Source organism: Phaethon aethereus (genome assembly GCF_964289735.1).
Source record: "Phaethon aethereus genome assembly, chromosome: 1".
Lineage (NCBI taxonomy): Eukaryota > Metazoa > Chordata > Aves > Phaethontiformes > Phaethontidae > Phaethon > Phaethon aethereus.
The window spans coordinates 78,783,419-78,800,699 of NC_138575.1; the positions used below are offsets into that span (position 1 = coordinate 78,783,419).

At 44.2% G+C, this 17,281-nt stretch overlaps 1 protein-coding gene across 1 annotated transcript in view; it reads left to right on the forward strand.

Annotated features, from left to right (window-relative positions):
- The window catches only part of PRR5 (proline rich 5), a gene marked incomplete at its 3' end in the record, with an annotated part of 54,498 nt that extends 41,974 nt beyond the window's left edge, over positions 1-12,524 (forward strand). Inside the window, exons 7-8 of the mRNA XM_082004522.1 lie at positions 8,631-8,769; positions 11,974-12,524. Coding sequence (XP_081860648.1) covers positions 8,631-8,769; positions 11,974-12,524 — 690 coding nt within the window. The remainder of the gene's footprint in view (positions 1-8,630; positions 8,770-11,973) is intronic.
- Positions 12,525-17,281: the final 4,757 nt, after the last annotated feature.

Consider the following 17,281-nt stretch of genomic DNA (forward strand, 5'->3'; position numbering starts at 1 on the left):
CTTTTACAAGCAAGGTTGCTGCTATCTCTTTGACTAAAATAAGAAGCAGATCTTGCCGTTTATGTGGTCACCAGGGTGTGCCGTGGAGTCTGCACACCCTTATCAATTCTGCACCAGCAGTGTTGGCTGAGTAATGATTGTTTTCACTGCAGATATTATTCTGTGTCTGCCTTGTGGTACGTCTTGTGACTTTTAATTTCAGTTTTCCCTGGGAGTAGTTGGGCAACTATTATTACCCAGTATTTGTCAGATCATCGCTGCTGTATGTGTGTTTCAGTCATACTGATCTCACCCATTGCCAGTTAAAGAAAGAAATGCATTTCTTAATGCGTTTTTCTTTCCTCCAAGGAATCTGCTGCTTTTATGTAGAAAATAGTTGCATTTCTTAGCTGTTTTCCCGTGTGGTTAAGACAGGGCCATACATGGGGCCAGGACCCCACTTTGCATTTGGGCTTGACCCTGTAAACGCTTCGCAGCACGTTTTGTTTCAGGTAGCACCAGGTCAGGACTGCTTCAGCAGTGGGTCACGGCTTTTTGTTTGTAGATGAGGATGAAGGCCAGCTGGTAAGGACACTGCAGTGGACCCAGGCTGAGGACACTGCAGCAGAATGAGGTTCAAGGTGTGTTATTTGGCCATGAGCTGAGCCGTATCCGGCTGCTTCCTGTCCCATGGGCAGAGGACTTTGTTCTTCTAGGCCATCAAGTCACCAAGAGTAATGATTGCTGAATTGACTTCAAGTCATCTAGAAATCTGGTTTCTACTCCTTTTCTGAGTCCAGAAGTTGGTGACCCCAGGTCTGGCTCATGGCTGTTCCTGCTTGGTGTGCCCTGTGGTAGAGCTGCTCCCATGTCAAACACCAAGACATGCTGTGCCACATCTGCTCCTAGGAGGGTGCTGGCCTTGGCTCCAGAAGGACTGCTTGTTTTGCCCACCCTGACCTGGGGGAAGACAGATTTTTTTTTTTTTAATATATTTATATTCTTTTTATTTTTCTCTATTTTATTTTTCATTTAAAAGCTATCCATCAGTTTATTAGTTGAAATAGGAGACAGTCTTCTACACAGTACTTACTCATGTAAACATGCTGATCAGCTGAAGCATTAAAGCTAAAGTTGCGTGCTACATCATTTCATCAATGACCAGTGTATACTTCAGCACATCTACTGTTGCAGGTGGGCATGAAGTAGTTTCCACTGTTAAATCCAGTTGTTAGGGTACACTTAGACACTGGGCATAGCTTTTCATGTATAATTTAATAGGTAAATGCTCCTGTAATATTCTGTGCTAAAGAGGGAAGTGAAAAGCAACTGAGTAATACCACCATTTCTAGATGTTACTAGTGACGGGTTCTGTTAGTCTAAACTGGAAACTGCAGAGGACCTATGACCTTTTATAAGCGCTCAGAAAAACACTAAGTTACTGCTGGTCAGTTAAAAGCAGTTTGGTGTTTAATAGTGATTTATGATTATTTTCAGACACAGATGAGTGAGGAGTTACCTGGGGCAGCTTGCAGTTGTCCTGCCAAAACTGAAGCAGCCTGCAGGAAAGATGAATACAGGGAGGCTCATACAGCAGAGGAGCTCAGCAGATGACAGGGGGCTTGCCCAGGGCCTGAAAGAGGAGCCCAGGAGGTCTGTGGGGTACTAGGAAACAGCAGGTGGCAAGGGGATGAAGCAAAGGGCTAACATGAAAGGAGTTAGGCAGGAGAGAGTGATGGCCATGTGGAGACCCAGCTAAGACACTGAAGTGGAATAACATGAGCCAAGCATCAACGAAAAGCAGCCAGGTAGCAAAAAGAACAGCCAGCAGCTAGGTTTATTTCTAGCCTCCTGGCATGCATTGAGACATCCCTTTGAGGTATGCCTGATAGCCAGAGGATGTGACATCTTTAGCTGTAGCTCTTTTGACTCCAACTGTTGTGATTTATGTGCTTAGTCCTTTGGTCTGGTGCCTCGCCTGTCATTAAGAGGCTGATGCATTGCAGGATTTTTAAGGTAAATCGTTTTTCAGTCAATGTAACTCACCAATTCCCAAGGGTTCAAGACAGTTGGATGAAGTGGTGAATATACCAGTCTTCTGCTGGTGGCTGCTCTGCCCACCAGGAGTACTTGAGAAGAAAACGTCATCTTTGTTCTACTTAGCGCTGTGCTAGCGAGCACTGGTGAGTGGGCTGTAATTCACAGAGTGATGAGCAGAAACTGATGTAGCCTGCTCCATGGCCCAGGAGCAGTCTATGCTCGTAAGGTTGTATTTCATTATTGGTCTCCCAATAATTGGGCCGGCTATTAACAGCAGGGATTTGCCACCAGTTTTTGCCACTGAAACAGTGCTCCCTAATATGTGTGAAAAGGAGACGTGCAGCTTCATATGCAGTTTTTGAGGTGAGAAGCGAGATGCATAAACAGCAAAAAATACACAAAACCAACTCTTTGTGCCACATGCCAGGATTTCACAAGCCAGGTCTTCTCTGTAAATTGTCCTGCGTCTGCCCACAAGAGCATGGGAAGCCTAAAACTCTGCATCCTAATTTAGCCGGGCTGTCTAATGAGACAGCAGCAGCATAAATAGTTTTTCATGGCTGTGACTGTCTTTGGGGATTGCTTCATGTCTGTTTTTTTTACCAGAGCCTGAGGAAGTGAAGTAGCCAACACCAGGTGAAAAGTGGTGGGAGGTGGATGATTAATTTCTGGGCTCCTTTGCAACTCACAGCCTGAACGCCTCCCCGATGGGCCGGGCTTGGTGCAGCCAGGTTTATGGTCATTTCAGAGCATTCATTTGGAAGTGCTGATACTATCTGGTTATGGTTTAGGTGTATTTTTTAAACAAAAATTAAAGGTTTTCAGTTGTGGTGATGAATAAAAAGAGGGAGCCAGGGAGTATGCAGCGATGACTGCCTAGCTGCACAGGGACAGAGGCAGCAGGCAGGCTTGCATCTTACACCCAGTTGGATCAATGGCAGGTCTGCCCGCCTGCGTGCCACTACCACTGCTCACTGCCCATGAAGAGAAGAGCAGGGTGTTAAAAAATAATACAATAGGATATAGAAATAAAGAGTTGTGATTATGGTTATTTCATTGCCATGGTAAAATAAAGCAAGGACATTTGATACTTTTTTAAAGACAAATTGTGCCAAATGTTGCCAATATAGAGTTTAGGTTTCTGGCAGCTTTGCAAGTCATGTAGCCTGTGCTTAGATACGGTGTTGATAATGGCTTAGTAGTATTTTTGTTAAAACATACGTTAATTAAAAAAGTCTTCAAAACAATTCATCTTTATGCAAAAGGTTAAGGTAATAAACCATAGCTTCAGGCAGGTTTTAAAGTTGTCTTTGAGTCCTTAAATGCCTGCCTGGAGTGACCTCTACTCTAGGACCACTTTGAGGCTTAGAGAAGTCCTACGTATATCGAAAAAGGAGGCCATGGCCTTATGGGGGGTTCCAAAACTGCCAGGTCTTCTTCTGAACCTATCTGTTTATTCGCAGTGCCAAAAGACGAATTCATTCTTCCCTCTGTGCTTTCATAAGAAGCCCTTGTGCCCTTTAAAAACTCAGTAGGAGTTTGTGGTTAACTTGTCGAATTAACAGGGATGGAAACCTGAGTGGATTGGTGTGTCCGTTCTCAGTGGAATGACTATGGTTTTGTCGTGTGCGGTGTGTACCCAAATACAAGGAATGTTTTGTTCCAGCAACATATTTGAGTGCAGCAGTGGGGGGCATGCATGCGGCCAGTGCTGTGGTTCAGCAGACCGGGCAGTTCCTTCTTAAAGTAGCTACCTCAATAACCTGTAGTCTTTAGGGTATATGGCCCTTCTGGGAGTGCTTACAGATTTGCATATCAAAAATAGTAGTGCACAAGGTCCTTTTTTTTGAACTACTATATACAATTCTCTGTTTCTAAATGATTTAAGTACAGGTTAATGAAGGAAGGGACTTGGATACTGTGTTACATGCAGAAATGCATGTATCTGTTCTTGATGCTGTGTGTAGACCTTTTCCATTTGCAATAGTATTCATATCATCAAATCCCCTTTATCCATGCTTTGAGAGCAGGGCAGACTCTTGTCAAAATACTACATTAAAATCCATCCAAAGACAATGAGGTGATCCTTGTTGCATTTCAAAACAGTGTGACCAAGATGAGGATTTGATCCAGCAGCTACGCTGTTCCAGAAGTACTAAGGTACTTGCAGCTATTTGATACTGAGCTATTCTGGCCCTCAATTGAAAAAAAAAAATGGGTCAGGCAAGGCCTTCGAAAGGAATTTGATAGATACATCTCACACTTGCAGACACGCAGGAAACTCTCCTGCTAAAATGAAATTGGGTTTATGAAAGGTCATGGTTATCTTTTAAAGCAAGTTTTTGCATGTCTGCAGAGCAAATATTACATTAAAGATAAGGGAAGAGTCTCTTTTACTGAGAATGCTCCAAGTTTTCTTTTTTCCTCCAAATTACTATACAGCTTCCTGCAAGCTAAGCAGCCAGCCTGCTAGGTATGACACTTGCAATATGCTATATAGTAACATACCAAACTAGTGAGGCATCAAGCAGTAAGTACAAGAAGAACCATGAGCTGCCAAAATAACAGAAAAATACTTTTATTTTATTATTTTATTGGTGAACTTTAAGTCCTGCCATCGGTTTTTCAGAAACTATTGTGACACAGATAACAATCCCAAGTTGGCTTTACTTTAAAGCTAATTTTGCTTTTATAAGTACAATCACTTACAAATTTGGGAAAGGGTCTAGAAAGGACTTCATATGTCTTTAAGTATATGTAGACATCCATGTAGATAGATGTATAGATGTCTATACATGTATATCTATCTATCCATCTATCTGTATTTACATAGAGACATATGAAGCAATTATAACCATACTTTGCTCCATCCTAAACTTCCACCGCAAGTGCCTTCCCACAGAATTTGGTGTCACACAAACAGTGATTTCACACGTGGCGCAATGTGAGATGGGGTGGAAACCTCTGATGGAGAGAAGAGTTTAAATGCACCCTTGAGGCCGGCAGCTAAAGCAAAACAGAAGCTTCCCCTGGTCTGCTAAACCTGAAGGTGTCCATCCTTCCCCTTGAAGCTCCTTGCCGGTCTCTGGCTGCCCTTCAGCTGCACCAAGTGCAGCACCAACCATGCCTGGGGTTCACTAAAGAATTGAAATTGGAAGAATTGCAGAATTGGAAAGCCCCACTTTCTCGATAGAGTTGTGGGGCACCCCTGCTCCTGTTACTACCTTTGGTATATCTCAGCTAACCTGTTGTGGGTTGATGTATGAACCCGCAGCTACCTTATTCCTGCGCCATGATCTTAAAAGCTAATGAAGAGGAGCAGGGGCTGCCTTACACCCCGTGACCCAACCTTTGACAGCCTACAGCCCGGACCCTGGGGTCGGGACACTTCCCAGCCATGTCACGTCGACACAGCTCCAGCAAGGACCGGCTGGCTCGGGGTTGGGGACATTTGGCTTCGTGAGCGGCACACCCCTGGGCAGAGGCTGCAGCCGGGCAGAGGCTGCAGCCAGGCAGAGGTGGCCCTGGCGTGCTCTGAGCTTGCAGACACTCCTCAGGGCCACTCGGGCTGGGGTAATTCGTAAATAAGTGATGGTGTCATTTAGGTCACTTGGAAAGCTGAGATAACCCTTGCTGAATATTGGGATGTACTTGTATTTGGTTCAGTAGAGGCCCAGGGGATGTTTGTCATTGATATTCTGCTGTGAATAACACAGCAGAAAGAAAGGCAGGAAAACCACTGTTTCACAAGTTCAGGACATGATCTGCAGCCTGTTACGCTCCTCCTCTCACAGAAGCTCCCCATCTAGAAAATGGCTTAAGGGAACTGCCCCATTGGGCACCTGCAGGAAGGGCTGAAACAATGGCCCACGCAGGAAGGATGTCACAGGTGGATACGGCACGTTTGTGCCAAGGTGCAGAGCAGAAGAGAAGTCACCACAGCTCCAGCGGATGCCAGATGTTCTATGACTTTTCAGTATGTTTTGAAAAGCATCCCGTGGGTGGTCGCAGAGCTGAGGAATAAGATTAATGGCAGGCTGTGTTAATACTGGGTGGTATTTTGTGGCCTCATTACTTCAAAGGTGGGAACTAAAAGAGGTTGAAGGGAAAAGGGAGGTGGAGATCAGCATTGCTCTTGGGAGAACAGGAGTGAAGCTTGAGGGCAAGACTGAAGAAGAAGCCGATCCAAGTGGTTAGGGAGTTGGGACTTTGAGAGAAGATGGTGTTTCCCAGGAACAGTGAGCTGACGGGCTCTCCAGGCACAGCAGCTGCAGGGCAGCAGTGGTGGGGATGAGGTGAATCTGTGCCTGAGCACAGCTGCTGCCCGGCCCCGTGATGGAGGGGTGTTGCAGCAGCTGGAGCTTGGGATTTGAGTTTCCATCCTCTCAGCTCATCCCAGGAGCCTACCCCAACCCAACAGAGCTGCTGGAAGCCTCCCTGTATCCATGCCAGAGCAGCAGTCAATGCAGAATGCAGCTCAGGCTTTTGAGGTGTTTGTCAGGGAAGGAGCGTATAGCAGAAGAAAAAATTTACAGCCGAGAGGGAAACCAAAAGAACTTTTCAGACATTTAAGGCCGATAGGAAATCAGGCAGTCTTAAGATGCCACTGGGCAAGGACACTTTTATCACTCGTACAGTGTGGCAGTTCTGCTAGTGGTAAGAGTTATTTTGTGGGCAGCATGGTACTAATGAATTACTGGGTTTCATTCTCCATAGTTGATATTTAGCTACCCTCTTTCACAAGTATCAAAAATACTTAAATGCAGAAAAGTCAATAAAGCTTTACCACAAGGTCTGGGCATAAGCAATGCTAAATATCACTGGTTTTTGCCATTAGTATTATGTGTCACATTAAGGAGTCTGTTTCCAGAGGTAATTGGTATGGGCGCCTGGAGTGGATGGCCTAACACGCTGGCCTTTGCCAGTGGGTTACGAGCTTGATGCGATCATGAATATGTAGTAAGGTAGCAGGCATGTTGCCCTTCTGAGGGCTGAAGAGATCTTGGCTAAATCCCAGCAAGACGGAAGGGGAAACCCTGGAGCAGATCTCAACACAACAAAAATTGAGACCCTTCCTCCTGTTATTTGAAACATTTTCTCTGATATAGGCTAACAATGACTTGGAAGTAATACATGCACCTTCATTACGTCTTCTGAATTATTCCTATGTTATTTTTGTCTGGCTTAAATTGAATGAATAGCTATGGGCTCATTCTGCTGGTGTTTGCAAGCTTTTAGATTCACTGCCCTTGTGTTCATATTTGTATTTGTGACTCTCCCAAAGTTTTACAGGGCATAGCACATCTCCAAAGATTGTTATTCATTATTTAAAACCTGCTGAACTGGAATCCAAATTCTATCCATTCTCTGTTGGCCATTATTTATTTTCCATTCATAAACTTGTTATCAAGTAACGCCAGGCGGCATTCAGGCAGCTCAGCAGCCAAGAGGTGAAGTAAGCCATTCACAAACACTTTGCAGGCTGATAGTCACGCATAGACACTGGTTGGTGAATCATACTGAGCAGCGAGTACATCCTGAACATCAGGATCCTTTCACGTGCTGAAGGAAGTGTTGCAATTTTACACATTTGATCTGCATATTGGTCTCTCGAGACTTTCATCCCAACATGTTTCTTTCTGCAGTAATTCAGGCACATATTAAGAAATCTGGAATTCTGGTAAATGCAAGCAAACCTCTTGCTGAGTATGACATTTAGGATCTTAATTCTGCAATGAGATATGTCAAACATATGGCCACATAGCAACACACTAAAATGTGAATTTACTTTGAGTTGCAAGAGGAATCCTACACATGAGTATACAAGGGCTGTGCGCAGACAACGCAGGAGTACGCACACTGCAGCTCTAAGTGGAAAGGAGACAAGAGCTCCGTGGGGTTTTCCTGTCACCTCTGCAGCCTTATAAGCCCATTTGTGGGTTGAAGTGCAGAGTTAACAGCTAGGGGCAGAAAATTTTGCCTATGCGTGAATCTTGCCATGCTAGTTACAATGTGACTTTTGCCTGGAAATGGCAAGTGCCGGGCAGGGGGTAAGGAGAGAGATACAAACCTCTTCACTGTAAATATTTCTTATTGAAAATATCCTGGAAGAAATATTTCTGAGAGTCTCAGTTTCCCCTTTTTCTTAACCCTATTGGTATTGCTTAGATGGCAGTGACACCCTGTGGTAGCAGCCGCTGGTGCAGCACTTGGCGGTAGTTCATTCAGGAAGTCAGTATAAGATTGCAATAACAAAAAGTCCAGGGATGTTTTTAATTCACTTTCACAGACTGCATCCTCCATGCTCCCTGAACTGCCTTTGCACTAAGCAGGATGTACCTTTCTGGATTTAAATGTCCTGGAAGTAGCTATTGCCTCGTTCTGAGTATTTGTGCAGTGCTCACAAAGACTCCAATGGTGAATCTCTCTGGTTTGACTTGCATCTCTTGGCTTTACAGTAAGAGGAATCCACTGTAGTAACAAACCAGTATCACATCATGGTGCACCTTTGCAATATAACTTGCCTCCTGCCTCTTTGCTTGCCCTGGTGAGCAAGGAAAGCTTGTGGTTGGAGGGAACAGTGCTCATTTGGAGTTTTTTCTCGCTTTCAGGGGGTTCACGAGTCGAAAGGTGTGACTGAAGATTATTTGAAACTGGAATCCCTGATCCAGAAAGTCGTTTCTCCTTACTTGGGTACATATGGTCTGTATTCCAGTGACGGACCCTTCACACACTCTTCCTGTATCTTGGGTAAGAATAACAGAGATTCAATTTGACACAGCACCGAGGGCTTCACCAAAACCTCGGTCCACACAGGGCCAGGGCCCACACAAGAGGAGACTGCCAGTCTTGACACAGTGCGGTCAGGCTCCTTTTCTAAGGCCATGTTCTTTGCAACGTGCAAAGTCACGGTGAAACTTGCCAGTGGCAGAAGATGAAAACAGATCATCATAACTGTGCTCGTTAATAAATCTGTGAATCTAGAGTGTGGTTAGCATTTCCATTCAACTTTTTAATGAGAGCTTTAACACAGGATGCTTTATGGACAGGGAGAGGAAGAAGAAAGAAGCCATTTCTAGAGTGCTAAGTAGTGTCTGTTCTTCAGTGCACAAAGATCATACAAGGCTGTTTAAAGCAAAGAAGAGAGTAGAAATTTTGTCTTGGAGAAGACTAAGCGAGAAACTTCAAACATGTAAAAGCTTTCTGCAGAGTAGAAGGTAATAAGCTGTTCTGTCTTATCTCCATCCCACTGGAGATGAGAAAAATAGAGTGGACCACACATACAAGGGGAAATTCAGCTGACGTGGAAGGGAAAACCTCTAATGGTACATAAACAGCCTCTGGAATCTTCAGTGCTAGAGGTGCTATATACGTGTTATATACATAGGCATCCATAAGGAGCAAGGTGGGTAAATGTGGTCTTGCCTGGTGACAGAGGCTGAGTGAGTGACCTTCTTGAGTCCCTTCCAGCTTATTTTCTATGATTCTTTGAGTTCTGAAGCATTCAGTGACTTCTGTGGAGGCAAGATTTGGCCAAGATGAAGATCTTTTGAATATCCCACATAATAATTCAATCTGTTGAAAATGCAAAGGGGATACTGCCAGCATAAATCAAAAAGGAAATGTGGTAGTACCCAAGTATTTTAATGTAAATACTATGATGGCCTGCTTCAGCAGAGAAAATAGAGGGGAAAATAAGTTCAATTGTGTGTTTTCCTTGCAGTCAATTTAATCTGTTTGCTGGTCAGAAATGGTCAATAAGGTAGTTGATTTTCCCCAGAAGCTGAATGAAAAAATGGTTTTATTGCAGTAGGTGTTTAAGAAACAAGTCAGTTTTATGTGAATAAGTGGAGGCCAGTATTTATAGAGTATGGTTCGCGATTACTACTTTGTGTTTGTGGCTTGCCATTAAAAGGCCGCAAGCATTCAAATGGAGCCCCCAAACTGTCATTTTCTGAATACAAGCTTCTGTATGTCAGGACAGAAACAATGCACCCTAAGAGAATAAAACTCCAGTGAAGTGGGTTATTAGACAATAAATGTGTTATACGTCTGCAAAAGATCGGGAGGTTTTGGTGGACTAAGCACTTCCCGTTGCTGTGGTCTGTGGCAGTACTCCTGAATTGGTCTTACTATAGTCAGTGAACCCAGATCCAAGGGAGCCAAGTCTGTAAGACTCTGCTGCTTTTAAATTAGCGCAGCTAGCTCTCTCCTGGTATTTTGGTAATATGATTTAAAGCTGTGACATATTTTCCCTGGGAGGCTTCTGACCCCTTTTCTTCTGTGGCAGGGCAGCCCCAGGGAACCTTTTCTGTTTGCCAGGTCAAACTCCTAACAAACAAAAAGTCCAAAAGTTAACTTGGCTTGTTTGATTTCACTGCTGAGGCAGAAACAACTGCAAAATACAATCTTCAGTACAGAAACTGGCTTTTTTAGTAGTACAGCATATGATTGGAATTTATGTCCAGGTAAGCACATGATTATACGTAAGTATAGTTTTAGAAGAGACTGGTATCTGTAAAGGAAATTGCATGGTTTGGAGGGGAACATATACCAGCATCCTAATTTGAAACCGACAATTTATACGCAGTGGCTGTGGTTGACTTCCAGAGTGTAACTCAGTTCCCTTCTCCAGCCGTGACCCTTTCATGGGGATGGCAAAGTGAAGAGTAGCAGGGAGAAAGCTTCAAAAGCGAGATCTATTATTCGCACCACGATTTTTTGGTTGTTGGGTTTTTTTGCACAAGTGAGTCTGAACAATGAAGTCTGAAAAAAGTTTTCATGATGATCATTTTGAGCTAGCTGCTGGAGAGCACTCCAGCACTAAACGACTGGTGGCGGATCTCCGTGCTGACTTGCTGCCACCTGCTGCTCATTCTTTGGAAAGAGCCCGCTTGGTTAACAGCAGCATTCACACAGAATCACAGTATCATTAAGGTTGGAAAAGACCTTCAAGATCATCAAAAGTCCAACCACCAACCCAACACCACCATGCCCACTAAACCATGTCCTGAAGTGCCACGTCTACACGTTTTTTGAACACTTCCAGTGATGGTGACTCCACCAACTCCCTGGGCAGCTTGTTCCAATGTTTGACCACTCTCTCAGTAAAGAAATTTTTCCTAATATCCAGTCTAAACCTCCCCTGGCACAACTTGAGGCCATTTCCTCTCATCCTATCGCTAGTTACTTGGGAGAAGAGACCAACACCCACCTCACCACAAACCCCTTTCAGGTAGTTGTAGAGAGTGATAAGGTCTCCCCTCAGCCTCCTCTTCTGCAGACTGATCAACCTCAGTTCCCTCAGCCGCTCCTCCAGCATTCATACAATCACTGCCAGATAAAGTGCAGCTTTGTTCCCCAAAAAAGGTTGCTGTGGGCATTGCCCTCTAGTTAATGTTTCCAAACACTCTTGGTGCTCTCTCCTTGTGTGATCTCCAAACGATGCTTTGAATCTAAGTTTTTGCAGAATTTATTAATAAGACTGCCTGTCTTTATCCTTGTGCCCCAGATTTGAAGAGACCTGATTTTCCCAGGGTGGGTGGAAAAGTTAATTTCAACTACTAAAAATTAGTGATGACCTTTATAACCTGAACAGGAACAGAATTGTGCTTTCTGTTCTTGTCTAAAGAAAGTATTTGCAATTGTATAGCCGGTCTCCCACAGTATTTACTGTTTTGCTCCATCTGCTGAAGTTATATGTATATAAGGGCATCTCAGCTATTATTTGTAAAGATATGTTTGGGGTCTTCAATATGCTAAAGAAAGCTAGGAAATCTGAATCCTATGGATCTATAAAACCAGCAAAATACATTCTTTTGAAAAAGCTTTTGTCATTCAAGAAAAGCTCATGAATATTCAGGATTTGACTTCTCTTTTGTACACTTGTAATTATTAGTACCATAAAAATGGGAGACTTTGTAGATGTTACTCAGGATCTGTCTCTATTTACAGAGAAGCGATTCTTCAGGCGTTCAAAATCGGGTGACATCCTCGCCAAGAACCCTGTGGTGCGATCAAAAAGCTACAACAATCCACTGCTGACGCCAGTGGCCGAGTATGAAACCGAGGGCATGGCTGCCAATGGAACAGGCATCCGAAGGCATTCTGTTTCGGAAATGACCTCCTGCCTGGAGCTCCAGGGGTACTCCAACCTTACCACCATCATGGACAACGGTTCCAAGAGCTCCATGACGGCCACAAAAAGCTCGCTGTCAGGAGACCAGGAGAGGCCCAGCACCGGGTCAGTGCAATGCTCTGGCAAACTCAGCACAGTGGAGCAACAGAAAGGACTCTTCCACTCGATGGACGACCCACATAGGTCTTTTGAGCTGGACAGGGACCCTTCCTTGATTCCAGTTCCCTCTTCCAGCCCTGAGAACATAGTGGATCAGATTTTGGAGTCAATTGACTCTGATTCTGAAGGCATTTTTATTGATTTTGGCCGAGGCTGTTCTAATTCATCAGCATACAATGTGGACGTGAACAGGCAGAGCATCATGTGAAGGACATTGGGAGACAAACCTTGGGCTTTAATATTATATATGAAAGTTACACATTGAGTTGGACTGTGGACAAGCTATGTATGTCTAGGGCAGAACCTCTGTTGTAGGTCATCACAGCTGTACTGAAGTACACAAACACAAGTTTACAACAGGCAGGAATCTGCTGCAAGGGGGAAGAAACTCCAACCACTTCTCCCTGTTCCCATCACTCTGCAGTTGGATTTCCTGTTGTCTGTATAAACTTAGGGGTTCACAAGCTGACAAGTGTCTGGTAAAATGCTATTAGTGCAGCTGACAGTGTTCGTTCAGTAAAACAGCCTAGCAAACAGCTGTGTTCACTTTTAATTTTCTTAAGAGATATCCTGTAGACGGCAGGTTGTTCTCTGAACTGTAACACCTCAGCCGGAGTAAAAACATATCCTTTTAAAAAAGCAAAAAAACCCAGAGGCTGTGGGCCTTCATGCCACAGAATACAGTGATAAAAGAAATCTTTTTTAATCTTTTTCTTGTACATCTTGTATGCACTCTTTTGCCTAATGGTGAGTTAGAGTTCTTGAAGAAAGGCAAATAAACAGAAATGTGCTACCTGATGTCACATGATGCCTCATGTCTCATGTTCTCTTTCAGAGCCACTACCTTGTGTCTGTGAGAGAGTTGTCTTGAAACTGGCTTTTAAGGACGTGTTAATTTGCTCTGAATGTGGCACTTCCAAGAAATCTGTGCACTGTCGACTCCTGGAGCATCCATTGTATGGAGACATTCCAGCAGAATTCAACTTACTTGTTTCCTAAATAAATAAAAATATGGCCTCTTGGTGGAAATCCTAATTATATGTTTATATTCTTAAAAAAATACAATAATGCATATACTGTCAATTATGTATTGATATTTGGGGAATGTGAACCTTGCAGCTCTTCTCAGCCTGAGCACTCCCAGCTCTTTGATTCTCCCTCACAGTAACATGGTGTTGTAAGAGCTGTGTCAGTGGTTTTACAGATTGATGCACATGATACTAAGGTGAAGTAGAAATCCTGATGTGTGATAGATTTTTCATCAGGTGGTTTTACAGTGAAGAAACAGCTACTTCAGGTCACTCCATCCTAGGGATCTCCTCTGGAGGAAAGAGTCAGTCGGTAACTTCTGAGCTGCTCAGCAGAGACTGGTCGTCAGTTTGGTCTGGCAGCGCCTGGTGCTTAGCTCAGATGCTCAAGGACTCTCCAGCTTCGCTCTACACTTGGACTGCTGGCCCCAACATTTGTCAAACTCTTCCCCGGGCTTTGATTACATTTCTTGTCTCAAGGCCCCACTTCTGGTACTTAATTTCCCTTGGCCTCATTACTTGATCTTTTGGAAAGTGTGAGCTCAGTCGTTCGCTACTGCCCTGCTTGGCTGGTGGAGATTTCAGCTTCCAGATAGATGTGCAGGCTCCCCATAAGACAGAGGTTTGAGAACCACAGAAGCCAGCTGAGGAAGGAGCCCCATAAATGAAGCAAGGGTTTGGTGTCTGTTTTGCTTCTTTGTGTTTGGCATGTCCACCTGTGCAGTCTCCCCTACAGGTAGGCACTTAAGTTAGATCATACTTAAAAGTTTCTTTTTCTCAGAGATAAATAACTGCTTCTATGTCCCAACAGTCTCAAACCTAACAGCCAGGGAACACACCTGGATGGGACCATCCAATGTGGGCCAGAGTCGGTGCAAAGAGACTTAACACCAACTGGCAGAAACACAGATGCAGCAGAACATATCCTCAGCGAGAGCAACTCCAGTGCCTGGGGGATTCACTGAGGTCCAATAAATGAAACGGCTCAGGATGCAGGGACCTATCTAGCCCTCTGGATGTGCAACTAAAAGTTGCAGTTTATCAGGTCACTCATTTGGCTGCTTCCTGGCCATGGCAATGCCCATGCAATCCTGCCGTTCTGCATCCAGGCACACCCAGGGGTACTTCACTCCTAATGGGGCGGAGTATGTTGGCAGCTCACTCACATCTGAGGTTTATCAGGTTCCTACTAACTGGTTGGTGGATGTTTGCCCACCCTCTCCTAGCTGGGGAGCACAATGAGCCCACAATCTCAAGGCACATTTGGTGCCGCATTTGGCCCTGTGCGAACCACGGGGAGAGAGGTCTCACTGAACTTGGATCCAATATATGACAGGATTGGTGATTTCCAAAAGTAACCTAAAGTGGTACAAGCCCCTGTGCTAGTGCCCTCAGTCTTCACCCTCATTCCTTCTGATAAACACCGTTCTGTAAACACTGTTTCCTGAATTATTATTTAGGTTGGAGAGAAAAAAACTAGCCACAGCCTTGTTCTAAGGACACAGTGCAGGGGAGGAGAAGATAGATTCAAACTCCTACAAGAAGATTTAAAAAATATAGTGGATCAAGGCCTATGCACACCATCTTCCCTTGGGGAACATTAAATGTAATAAGAGTCATAAGCTTACTTAATTACTGGCGGATATTTAAGTACAGTTTCAATGGAGAAGAGAAAGGGACTGCTAGGACCCTTCCTACCTGAGCTTTTGCATGGTTAGTGTTCTCCCCCATGATAGGACACCTTGAATCTCCCTGGTATGCTGGGTCTCCCACCTTGCATGTATGGAGCTAGTAAATGAAACTCATCCTCTAGCTGTTTTATAAGGTTATTTAAAGATTGGGTTCAAGACAGTGACCGCATAAGAGGAGTATTCCTAACAGTCACCTCAGAAAACCTCAGAGAGGGGCATGATTTTAGGAAATAGTCTTGTCTTCAGCATTTCATCTTAGCCAAGGCAGGCAGCCTGGTGCCTGTTGTAAAAGCCTGCTCTTGGACGCTTTGCCTTCCCACATGCGCTGTGTGTGGAACAAACAGTCTCAGAGCGTTGTAGCATTGCAGCCCAGCACTTCCGATCTAGCTTCTACATTTCTAACTCTTACACTTACAGTGGACTTTTTAGCATCAAAGCTGTAGCACCAGAACAATCTAATGTAGGCTTTCATTAGCAGCACATATAGACAGATCAAGTCCGGTTCACCAGGACCACATTGGAGAATTCCCATTCTCACAAAGAGAAAAGCAAAGCTCAGCCCAGCCAAGCCCAGGACAGCCCCACCCCACCTCCAAAACTGATTACCAGCTGTGATAGAGTTGAATGGGTATTTAAGGAAGTTGGGCCCAGACCTGTTGGGATTCATTATTTGTTTTTAGGATGTTCTGTGAGTGTGGCTGAGCTGAACTAAAAGGCTTATATTTATCCTCTGTAGGATGAAGAGGCTCTCAGCTGGCTTTAGTTGAAGTAAGTTAACCTGATGATGCTGTAATGGAACATGCTGATCTCTGCTCTTGCTGTGGTTCAGAGCTTGCTGGACTAAACTTGCCTCTGATAGCAAACGTGGTATTCACATTTGTGTTTTGTCTGCTATGCTAAAGCTCTACTACTGGGGTAATGACTAAAGAAGGAGCAAATGCATTCTGACTCTAAGGGTTCCAACTGCAGTTTCAGGGCTATTTTTTAATTAAAGAAAACATTCTAAACTCGGCAGTCTTGCTATGAAGAGCCTGCAAATCTGAAGTCAGAGTTACGTTCCCTACTGCAATGGTGATTGATAGGGTGGCATTTTGTCTCTCCAAGTTTATATTACAATATGTAGGCAGGTAAGACTGTAAATTGAGAAACTGGGTGTGGTGGTCTAGCTAATTCTGTGAAAGTCACCATTTCTGTTGTATTCAGAGATGAAGTTTCTCACCATCTCATTCCCCAAGAAGTGGCATGACTGGTGACACTACATACTGTGTAGAAGGGTGTAGGTGGAGCTGTGCTCTAGCCCTGAGCTTTTGAGTCTTTGTGCAGGTCTGGTTTGTATCTGCAAGGTCATGCGTGTGCATGTGCTTCATTTGTGCATAGGCAAGGTGCAGAGGGGTGTGGAGTGAGATGTAGCCCTGGGAGGGCAGATCATGGGAATGATGCTGAGCCAGGCATGTGCAGGCAATCAAAGCCCAGTGTTCAGTGAGTGTGAATGCTGCACAGATGTGAGACTACCCTAATTTGTGATCCTTCTACTAGTAATCCCAGTGCAGGCAAGTCAGGGGTGCGGTCTTGGAGGCAAATCGTGGAGTCATTAGAAAAGAAAAAATGCGTATCAAAGAGAATAGTGCAGGTTCTTGCCAAAAATGTGTTTATGAAGTGATGGCTTTCAGCTTTCAAATGCTGCTACATGGCAGTGTCCCAGTGTACCAGCGATACTCAAGTTTTGTCCCTAAGGGGTCATTTGCAGTTTGCCAATTCTTCCTCTCCACCCTTCCTTTGTTATGATAAACTGTGGCATTTTATATCCTAATCCAAAACTCAAAAGCTCTCTGCTCTTTCCCTGGTTATGGCACGTTCCAAAACCCTATGAGGGAGATACAGAGCAACAGACAGCACTTAAAGCTCCTGTCACCTGGCACTGCAGGGGTGAACGTTATGCGAGCAACAGGAACTGGGAGACTAAGCTAATGAACAGCTGCTGAGCTCTGTGGAGGAGTAATACAGCTCCCTGGAGCACAACTGGAAATAGCAGAATAATTGGCTGCAAATAATGCTGCCCAAATAGAGGCCTTTTTTTGTAGAATTTTTTTTTTCTTCTCGGGACGCCTTCTAGACATGAGAGTATATAGAGTATATGAAAATATCCGATATCTCTGGAAAGTTCTGGTTAGAGATGTATGGATTGTCTCTTTATTAGGTAAATATCCTGCAAGAACATTTTTGGAAATAAAGATTTCAGAAAGCCC